This window comes from Carlito syrichta, unplaced genomic scaffold, assembly GCF_000164805.1.
Source record: "Carlito syrichta isolate Samal-C Ts95f unplaced genomic scaffold, Tarsius_syrichta-2.0.1 Scaffold257243, whole genome shotgun sequence".
Classification (NCBI taxonomy): Eukaryota; Metazoa; Chordata; class Mammalia; order Primates; family Tarsiidae; genus Carlito; species Carlito syrichta.
The window spans coordinates 57,938-69,070 of NW_007201339.1; the positions used below are offsets into that span (position 1 = coordinate 57,938).

The 11,133-nt window shown below is 53.4% G+C and overlaps 1 protein-coding gene across 1 annotated transcript; it reads right to left on the bottom strand.

The window, feature by feature from the left end:
* Positions 1 to 875: 875 nt before the first annotated feature.
* On the bottom strand, positions 876 to 5,932 carry SECTM1 (secreted and transmembrane 1). Its single transcript, XM_008052128.2, has 4 exons — positions 5,839 to 5,932; positions 3,256 to 3,567; positions 1,527 to 1,666; positions 876 to 910 (listed from the first exon to the last, which is right to left on the bottom strand). Exons 1-4 carry the CDS (start codon positions 5,930 to 5,932, stop codon positions 905 to 907), a joined length of 552 nt encoding a protein of 183 aa, XP_008050319.1. The 3' UTR covers positions 876 to 904.
* Positions 5,933 to 11,133: the final 5,201 nt, after the last annotated feature.

An 11,133-nucleotide genomic window follows, 5' to 3' on the forward strand; every position in this document is an offset into this window, starting at 1 on the left:
TCGAGCTGCTGGGCTCTGGCGATCCTTCCGCCTCAGCCTTCCAAGTAGCTGGAACTACAGGCGCGTACCACGCCCGGCTAATTTTTTATTTATTGTAGAGATGAGGTCTCGCCAAGTTGCCCAGGTGGGTCTCAAACCCGCGGTCTCAGGCAATCCACTCACCTCAGCCTCCCAAAGCACTGGGATTACAGGCTGAGTCACTGAGCCCGGTTTGTTTTATTCTTTAAAGAGATTGGTATGATGGATTTTTTTTCAAAAAATTAAATGTGGTGCTTCTATTTTTAAAAATTAAGAAAACAATTGCAATGATGAAGACAAAAGAACAATTTAAGCCCAAGATGGCCCAGCAAGTGGGGGTGGACACAAGTGGGAGTCCTGGGATGGTGTCACGTGAGGAACTTGTTTCTACCAGGGAGAGGGGCCAGGGACACCTGAGTTCCCCAGACCACTTCCCTCCCCAGACACTCCCAGGCCTGCTGTGCCTCCTGGTGGTGGTGGGGGCACAAAGCACTATCTCTGTTTCTAATCCCCGTCTTCGCCCCTGGGTCTCCTGCAGTAAGGTCCTCAAAATGTGCTATTTCTTGTAGGCTGGAGACAGGTGTGTGCCCATGATCCACCTAAAATCCAAAGTGGGAGCATCTCTGAGGTTGTGGAGCGGCCCCCACACAGGGGTAGAAGAAACTCAGGACATGCAGAGACCCTGAGCCTAGGGCTGGAACTGAGCTGGAGAGCCTGGGCCCTGGTATTTATTTGATAAGGGATGGGGGGATTGGGTCTTGTTAGGCCAGGCGCTGTGCTGTGAAGTTGAGATTGTCAGATTTTTGGAAACAGGTTGAGGGGTGGGGCTCACAGTGCAGGTAGGCTCTGTTCATTCTTGTTGGACTTGGCACTCAGGGCTCGGAATTCAAATCTGTGAGGGAGGAAGGGATAGAGGGAGGGAGGGAAGGAGGAAAGGATGAGAGCCACGCACAGATACGGGTGTGCAACACATCCACATGCCACACAGGCATGTGTGTGCACAACGTACACACACTCCCCACATGCTCCTATATGCATGTTCACGCTCACTGCACATGCACACCTCATATCCTAGACACACCATGCACCCTCCTACACACTCAGACCCTCCACCAGCTGGGCCTGGGTGCTGAGCCTGGTGGGAGTTGAACCCATGTCCCATGGCAACCTCAGCAACAGATTCCTTGGTTCAGAATAGGCTTGTCCCTGATAGGAATTCCTGGGACTGGTGCCCCGAATGCTGCCCTCCAGGGTGTCCTGGGGACAAATTGAGGGTTTGGGGACAGGTGGCAGTAGTGGTCCTAGCTGGAGCCTAGCTCCTGTGTTCTAGGCCATAGCCAGCTGGGATCCTGAGGGGGAAATGGCTCTTTGGGACACCCCCCCCACTCTCTTGGGTGGTGAGGCTGAACTCAGCCTGGAAAGGAGGGTCCAGCTTGAATCTGGGTACTCCACTGAAGGCTCCCTCCTCTCCAAGTAGACTGCCCTGAACCTGGGCACAGGTCTTTTACCTGCTGGAGCTTCTGGAACCGACGGCGCCTGTGCCAGCACAGCAGGCTGAGCCCAGCGACTAACAGGACCAGGAAGGTGACCACCAAGGCCACCCATGCTTTGGGCGTAGACCTGGCCTGAGGCAGAGCATGGTAGACATCTAGGCATGAAGGAGGCAGTTCAGGAGTGGACAGGTGGGTGGGTGGGTACTGTTTCACCACCCACCATTGACTCCTGATCCTCCACCCTCTTCTGTGTGCACCCCCCAGGGGACAACCTGAAAGCATTGGGGGAGGGGGCATGGGAGAGCTAAGGAGGGGTGGAGGTGCCCAGGAGGATTGGAGGAGACCCAGTGCACTGGTATCTGAGGGCTGCAATGAAAATATCTACCTGGCGGTGCTTCAGTTTCAAAGTGTCTCGGGTCTCCCCCTTTCTTTGAGTCTTGGGGCTCTGCGGAGGAGATTCGGGTAGGGTAGGGGCCAGGCCTAACACAGCCCCCGTCCCAGAGGCCAGTTCACTGGAGTCCAGGAGGTCTGGCTGGACTCCCCTCTAGGTTCTGGCTCCCAGCCCCTCCCATGGGGGGTGGGGAGCAATGTTGAACCCAGCTCTGGTGAGGTTGGTGCATCTGACAGATCTGACAGTGGTGGGGGCAGGAGGGGGCGATGGAGGCCTCTGAGTGTTGTGGGACAGAAAAGGGTGGAGCAGGTTTTAGGACTAGGTGGCCAGTGGCCTGTGCAGTGGGTAGCTGGGACATAAGGGGGCCGGAGGTTCTCTGCTGATGGCTTCCACTTTCTGGATGAAATCAATTAAGTAGCTGCGGGGTTGTAGGCTCAGAGTGGGGCAGGGAGTCGCACACAGAAGGAACAGTGGGTGGGGCGAGGCCTGGGTCCGGGGGTGCTGGTGGCCATGACTTTGTTGGGGGGCTGAGGCAGTATAGGGCGATGAGCACCCCTAGAGAAAGAGGAAGGGTGGCGAGGACAGGAGGGGGGTCAGAGCCCAGGTATTGTCTGGGCAAGCTGGTCCCTTGTGAAGGTAGACAGTGTCCAGGGCAAGGTAACAAGCATGGGAGATACTGGACAGGCCCATGGTGGCCCGGGAGGTATTGGAACTGGAGGGCCCTCGCTGTGGTTACCAAGGGTCATGCAGGGCTGGTTGGGGAGGTGACCTTGAGCCTGAGGTTTCTGGGTAATCCCAGTAAAGCAGGAGCAGAAGCTTACAAACCAGCACTGGGGGTCTGGAGGGAGCCTCTTAGAGCAGTGTTTGAGTAGAAGTTCACCCCACAACCATGTGCAGGAGGCTTGGGGTGGTGAGAGGAGGAGGGTGCATGGCCTCGGCTGCCTGCTGCCCACTCTGGGTCTGGGCTTCCTCTCTAGGCCTGGGTCCCCTCCCTGGGCAGTGCAGTTCCCCACCCTCCACAGAGAGACCATGTTCCTTTGAGGAATAGAGAGCTTTTGTTTTGTTTTGTGTCCTTTGTGGGATTCTAGACCTGTGCTTTGGGGTCTCCTGCCTCAGTGGTCCCATCCTTCTGAGAGTTTCATCCCTCTAGGGTCTCATCCCTCTGAGTCTGAGTTCCCTGGGCCTCTCCCTTGTCCTGGGCACTTCATCCCTGACTGTTGCCCCCCAGGAATCAAGATGTCTTCCCCAATTCTTCCCATGCCAATCTCTTGGCCCACCCCGCTCATGCCCCCTCCTCCTGCTCCCCTCCTTTCCCTGATCAGCCTCCTCCTTGCCTCTTAGACACTCCCTCACCTGAAACCTTCAGTGTGAAATTTTTGTTGTTTCTCTGGCGTCCTTTGAGGTGCCACGTGTAAAGCCCTTCATGGGTATCCTGGGCTTCTTCAATCACCATCTGGGCCATGCTTTCTTGAACCCAGAGCTGATAGCCCTCTGGGGAGCGAAAGTCTCCTGGGGGCTTTTCCTCAAAGATGATCTTTCTCTCCCCGTGGGCACGCAGGCTGATGGTGATGCTGGAGAAGGTGTTGGACATGTTGCAGGACATCACGATGCGACTGCCTCTGGGCTCGGAAACATTGTTGTTGCTGCAGTTTGGGCTGTCCCAGACTGTGGCGCCAAGGGAACAGGTCATACATATGACTCAAGACTGGCCTCAGGGACATTGGCTGACTGTTGGGCCCAGAACCAGTGCAGCAGCAAGTGAAAGGGCCTCTAAGGGACATTTATATCTTGTGAGGGAAGAATAAAATGGAAACAAAAATGGAGGGAGGTTGTACAGTAAGTAGATGCGTGTGTGTGTGCGCTCACGCCTGTGTCTTTGCTCTTGGCTGAAAACATTTCCTACAATTCCCTCCTCTGTAGTTTCCACTAGGGTGAGCTGGAGAGAGACCCATGGGGTGTGACAGGCAGCCGTGTTGCAGCTCAGGTGTGTGGCTGCTGATCTGCTGAATCACCTTGTTGGTGTGAAGCAGTGGCTGCCATACCTCCCACAATCTCCCTTCAGCTTCTCCACAGCCTGGGCCAGGTATGTCAGAGGCAAGAAGAACAGACATTGATTCCAGGCTGTCCTTGTGGCGTCCAGGCTGTCCTTGTGGCGTCCAGCCTGCTTATGCCCTCCAACCTCCCTTTCCCCTCCCGCCTGACCACTCAGTTCCAGTCCAGCTCTACTGTTGAGGGAGGTCAAGTCTCTGTAACAAATCAATCAATAGATCAGTCTCAGCCAGGGATGGTGGCTCACAGCAATAATCCCAGCACTTTGGGAGGCTGAGGCAGGAGGACTGCTTGAGCCCAGAAGTTTGAGACTGGCCTGGGCAACATAGTGAGATCTCATCTTTTTTTTTTTTGAGTTGGAGTTTCACTCTGTTGCCCAGACTGGGGTGCAGTGGCACGCTCCTGACCACCATAGCCTTGGCCTGCTGGGCTCTGGTGATCTTTCTGCCTCAGACTTCCAAGTAGCCAGAACTACAGACGTGCGCTACCACGCCCTGCCAATTTTTGATTTATTGTAGAGACAAGGTCTCGCCAAGTTGCCTGGGCGAGACCTTGAACTCACGGGCTCAGGTAATCTACTCGCCTCGGCCTCCCAAAGTACTAGGATTACAGGCTGAGCCACCAAGCCTGGTCAAAGATCCCATCTTTACCAAAAATAAAATAAAAAAATAGCCAGGTGTGGTGGTGCATGCCTGTAGTCCCAACTATTCAGGAGGCTGAGGTGGAAGGATTGCCTGAGCCTAGGAGGTTGAGGCGGCAGTGAGCCATGATGGTGTCACTGCACTCCGGCTTGGGCAACAGAGTGAGACTCCAACTCAAAAAAAAAAAAAAAAAATTGATCAGTCTTGTACCTCTTGTGTGAACCCTGCATGGTATGGACACCTGCATCTGCATCCTTGGGAGGGCCAGGGCCTTTGCCCCGGAGAACAGCTCAAGGTGATGTGTGAGATCTGGGTAGCATGGTGCCCAGAGTAAGATAGCAGCAGAGTGTCTTGGTGGGGCTACTGTCCATGCGCCATCAGTATCCACTAGTGACTGGACAGGATGAGCTCTTGAGAGCACACAGCATGCTGGGTGGAGCCAACATTTTACCACATTTGACCACACAAAAAACAGCACAGGGGGTGCCACATGGTGGCAAGAGCCAGGGGCCTTGGTACCCATGGGAGAAGGTGGGCTTCAGGGGCCTCTAGCTTTGGCCAGACTTGAGGACAGGATGGAGCTTCCTGCCACAAGGCAGGCTGGGCAGCTCATCTGAGCATAAAGTGTCCAGGGTTCTTTGCAGGCACAACCTTGGACCATGTCCCAAGAGCAGCAAGCAGCCATCCATTGGGGATGTCCCAGGCAGAAAATCCTGAAGCCCAGGTGCCTCCCCCTGGGACTCTGATAGAATTGATTTGGGATGTGGCTAGGCCCTGACTTCTTTTGAAAACCATCAGGTGATTTTGCTGTACAGCCTGGGGTCTAGAGAACTGGGGGTAGAATGGGGAGAACTCACCAGGGTACCCAGTTCAAATGCAGACCCTATTCTGGCAGCCCCCAGGTGCTGCAGACACTACTGTCCATGGACAGACCATCCTGTGTTGCCGTCATTCCCTGGCCATGGCACAGGAGGTCAACTGATCAAGACTCTCTTTCCCTTGGAAACCTATCATGGTCTTGGGCATCCCCACAAATGCTCTGACAGGGACCACCAGCACGGTGGCAGGCACCACTGTCTCCATCCACAGTGGGTTCAGCCCAGCTCTACCCTGGGTCTACAGGGTCATGGTCATTACCTGGGGCTTGGGACCTGACTTGGCTGGAACTAGGTCTGCTCTTCCTACCCCTGACTCACTCCCACTGGGCCCATTCTCCTGGCAGAGAGGACAGGATCCCGAAACCTACTTGTATTCTCAGTACTCAGGGAGGCAGCCAGGAGAAGTATGGTCCACAGCATCCTAGGCACAGGGACGGGGAACACCAACGGGCAGGTCGACATGCTAGCAGGACTCACTGGCAGGTTTCAGGGACCCCTGGTCCTTGTCATTGGCTCTTGGGACATGCCCTGGAAAGAAAAGTCAATGGTCAGAGGCCCCCAAGGCCGCTGCAGAGGATAGCAGAAGCAACCACAGCCTGGGTGGGGGTCCGTATGATCCTCCCTGACCAGCTGTTCCTGGGATGCCAGAGCACCTGCCTGCCCTCCGGTCCCCACCCATTCCCCTCTCCTGTTAGGGTGAGTAATACTGGTCATGTGAAGCAGAAAACACACCGGGGACAGAAGCAAGAGTTGCTCCAGGCAATACTGGGAGGTAACCCTGTCTATGCCATGGAGTTCACTCTTTCAGTTTTACAATAAAACATCCAAAACCAGGCCTGAGTTGCATGTCCATAGAAATGGGGCTGTAACATGTAGAACTTTTGTCTCTGTGTCTGACCTGATACCATCCTAAGATCATCTTTCCTGTCCCCGGCCCCTCACCAAGGCATCACACAATTGTAGTTTTCCATCTGCTTGTGTGCATGTGTTGAATGTCACCACACCCCCAGAGCATAGAACTTTGTTATGCTAACCCTGGGTTATGTTATTTGTGCTTCCCCGCAAGCACTCATAATATTCCTCATGATATCCCTCCCACAATCCGTGCCTCTGGACCCACTGCTGCCCCCACTCCCTGAGCAGCATTTACTCTACATAGGTATATAATTACACTCTGCATTCCTAACAGACAGTGAGCTTTGTTTTTGTTGTTAGCAGTAGGACAGACTGTGGGACTGTTTCTAGTAGGTAGGCGGGCCTCCTTTTGCTGCCTGGCTTTGGGCCTGCAAATGTCAGGGGCCTCCTCACCTTTGTGGCAGCTCCAGGCCAGGGACACTTAGAGGTGTGGCTGACCCTGGGAAGCCCCATCACCCCTCAGCCTTGCCAGGGGTCTCCATCCACTCTGACAACAGGTCAAATGTAGAGGCAGGTCCCTGTCAAGTCTGTGTCCTATGGTTGGGGCCCGTGTTGTGTTTGTGTGGTAAAGGTCCACAGTGAGTAGAGTGTGTTTGAGCTTAGTGTGGTTGGTGCTGTTTGTCTCTGGGCTTTCCTGGTTTGATTTAGAAACTTTTTCCTATTTCTTTTTTTTTTTTTTTTTTGAGTTGGAGTCTCACTCTGTCACCCAGACTGGAGTGCAGTGGCCGTTCCTGGCTGGGCTCCGGTGATCCTGCTGGGCTCCGACGATCCTTCTGCTTCAGCCTTCCGAGTAGCCGGAATTACAGGCACGCGCTACCATGCCTGGCTGATTTTTTGATTTATTGTAGAGATAAGGTCTCGCCAAGTTGCCCAGGCAGGTCTCAAACCCGCAGACTCAGGCAATCCACTCACTTCAGCCTCCCAAAGCATGGGATTACAGGCTGAGCCACTGAGCCCGGCTCTTTTCCCTATTTCTAAGTTATCATTGCACAGAGGGTAACTTTCCCCCTCACTGTACATGTACCACATGCTCCTTGTAAAAAAACATCGAGCAACAGAGAAGTATGAAGAAGAAGGAACCACCCAACAGACGTTACCTGAGAGAAGCCCTAGATACTTGGCCTGTCTTGCTCTTGTATATACGTGTGCATGCACACACACATGTAAGCGGAATCATATTAGACATGATGCTTAATCACAGATACCTGCCTGTGTTTCCCGTTTTTTCTCTATTGTGTGTCCCCCCAAACACATCTACCCAGAACTATGAATGTGGTCCTGGTTAGAAACAGGGTCTGTGCAGATGTAATTAACTAAGATGAGGTCATAGTGGGGTAGGGTGGGCCCTAAATCCAATAGGACAGGTGTCTTTTTAAGAAGGAACTTTGGACACATATACACAGATACACAGGAGGGCCTTTAAAGGCCAAAGATTAAAGGAGCCATAAGCCAGGGAATGCTTGGAGCCTACAGAATGGAAGAGGCAAGAAGGATCCTATCCTTGAGCCCGAAGTCAGCGTGGCCTGGCAGCACCTGATTCAGAAATCCTGTCTTCCAGATTGGTGAGAGGGTCCATTTCTGCTATCTTGAGGTCATTTGTTCCTGCAACCCCAGGATGCTCACAACAGACTCCTTCCCCCTCCCTGAGCCTCATTCAGCGACCCCTGAGCCTTGCTTTCCTCCATGCAAGAAGCAGCTCACACACACAGAGGAGTGTTGGGGCTGTGTTATGACTTTCTCTGTGTCTCCCTTGCAGGTGCACCTCCCTCCCTGGAGCTCCCAAGGCAGAGTATGAGTCACTCCCTGCTGCCCTCCAGTGGACCCTCAGCTGATGCTTTGCCCCAGCGCGGGCTACAGTAGCTGTCCCTGCCCCAAGGCCCTCACCTGTCCCTTCCCGTTCTGTGGACAAATTTCCAGAAGTGGGACAGGCAAGTCTTGATGCCTTACTCTTAATTTCAGAAGCTGCCATGACTTCCTTCTCATTGGCAGTGTGGAGCCGGCCTCCTCTCTAAACATGTCCTGGAGACAAGTAACCTCTCAGGCCACATCCCTAGAGTCTATGCCCTGAGTGGGGCGGGGTCTGGAGGGCTTTCATTGTCTCACTGCCTTTGCAAGTCCTTAGCTTGTTTTTCTTGGGGATTATCTGCCTTCTTCCGGGTTTATAAGAGCTTTGTGGTTTAAAGAAGCAAACTGTCCCATAGCAGGTAAATATGTTTCCTGCTCAGTCATTTGTCCTTTGTTTCTGGAATAGACTTATCTGTTTATGTCCTCTTTGTCTGTCTTTTCATTGAAAGCATCAAGGTTTTGTTTAAATGTGTGTTTTTGTTTGTTTTTAAAAGTGTCCTTTTATTCGAGACCCGCCTGGGCAGCGAGACCTCATCTCTACAATAAATCAAAAAATCAGCCGGGCATGGTAGCGCATGCCTGTAATTCCGGCTACTCCGAAGGCTGAGGAGGAAGGATCACCGGAGCCCAGCAGGTCGAGGCTGCGGTGGCCAGACGCAGCCACTGCACTCCAGTCTGGGCGACAGAGTGAGACTCCAACTCAAAAAAAAAAAAAAAAAAAAGTGTCCTTTAAAAAATGCCTCCAGAGAATCCATGGATGGCCAAATTTGATTTTTTTTTTCCAGTTAGATTTTCACTCTGTCACCCAGGCTGGAGTGCAGTGGCTTGCTCACGGCTACTGCAGCCTTGACCTGCTGGGTTCAGATCCTTCCACCTCAGCCTTCCAAGGAGCTGGGACTATAGGCATGCGCCACCACACCTGGCTAATTCTTTAATTTATTGTAAAGATGAGGTCTCGCCATGTTGCCCAGGCTGGTCTCAAACTCCTGGCCTCGGCCAATCTTCTCCTTTCTACTTCCCAAAGTGCTGGGATTACAAGAATGAGCCACCCCGTCCAGCTGGTCTGTTTTTGTTTTTGTTTTTTTTTGAGTTGGAGTCTCACTCTGTTGCCCAGACTGGAGTGCAATGGCATGCTCCCGGCCACCGCAGCCTCGACCTGCTAGGCTCCGGCGATCCTTCCGCCTCAGCCTTCCAAGTAGCTGGAACTACAGGTGCGCGCTACCATGCCCGGCTAATTTTTTAATTTATTGTAGAGATGAGGTCTCGCCAGGTTGCCCAGGCAGGTCTCAAACCCGCGGGCTCAGGCAATCCACTCACCTTGGTCTCCCAAAGCGTGGAATTACAGGCTGAGCCACTGAGCCCGGCAGCTGATCTGTTTTTATGTTTGACTCTGGAATCTACCTTGAAGTCATTTTGTAAAGGTCATGTGACTGGATCTCCTCCAGAAGAGCAGGCTATGCCCGGACACTCATGAAGCACAGGGCCAGGTGGCTCTGAGTCTCCCTCTGGGCCAACACGGATGCCATTGGTTTTGAAGAAGCTACTTATATCCCTGGATATCTGTTTTCCCAGGTGAACACTAACATTCTCCTAGTTCAGTTTTAGGTTGGAACCAGGAGTCTGGGGCCTGGAATAGCCTGGTCCTGTCAGGTCCTGCCACACCTGTTCTGAGTCTTGAAAAAAGTCATCATCTATTGGACGTCATCTGGGGCAGCCTTTCAGTTTCGTTGCCTTCCGGCCCTTACCCATCTGCTTTGGGTAATCCCCAGGATCTGTCCGAACACCCCATCACCGTGAATACTGCTGGGAAGCTCCATGCACAGAAGGTTCTAGAAAGAGGTGTGGCAAACCCCTGTGCAGGGATTTTTCCTGGCACATTAGATAAGATCAGCTCAACTCTTTTCCTGAGATATTTTTACAAAATAAATTTCCCCAATTTGGGAGGCTTTGTCAGGACACACAAATGTCACAGCAGCACAGACGCCCCCTCCTGACCATGGCCAGGGCTCAGCTCCCTGCCTCACACCTCCCTGCTATTCTCTGCATCTGCTGAAGGGTGGCCCTGCTGGGAACTGTTCTGCCTGAGACTAGACTAGGCTATGCATCGAGCTGCACTACACAGGGCAGAGGTGGAAGACTGACCTACTCTGTTTTACCTCTGCCCTGCCCAGCCAGGTCCTGGGATCCTCCACCCAGCTTCTAGGGAAGCTTGGGAAACTCCACAGTGTTTCCAGTATTCTGTGCTCAAGGACTGTCTCATTCAGCTGTCTACAGTCCAGTCAGAGCCTGAAAACTCAGAGCCCTTGTTGGGTTTTGCACCTTCCCCTTCCTGTTCATCGTTGCCTCAGGCCTGGACACTAGGCTCTTATTGCTCTGCGAGGGCCTGATGTGGATGCAGGGAGGGCCCCAGAGGCTCAGGCTCTACTGCTCTGTCTTCCCAGGGCCCAAAGGGTCCCTCCAAGGCCCTCTTGGACTTGCCAGGGCTGTTCCTATGTTACAAGGTCCTGTCCTCAGGGACCTGGCCTTTTGGAGAGGGTTCCACTACCCTTCTGGTAATCTCTAGAGGATGACTGGGCCTCAGGGATACCACCTTGCTCCTCAGCCATCATTAGATGTGCACCTCCTGCCCAACAGTATGGAAGGATGCTCCCTGAGCGTTCTCTGCAGCCAGCCCACTCACCCAGGGCTAAAGACCAGGCTCTATGGTGAAGGCCCAGGGAAGCAGACTGGCAGGTTGTCCCTTCATAGAGTGGAGGATTCACCCCTGGGGAACCGAGGTAAGACGCTGCCAGGGTGTACTGCCGCCCGTAGGTCCAACCCTAGATTCTGCAAGCGTGGAGGGACTCTTGGCTCAATGATGCCCTGTGGCCAGAACCATCATTTTGGTGGCCTGGTGATTTGAG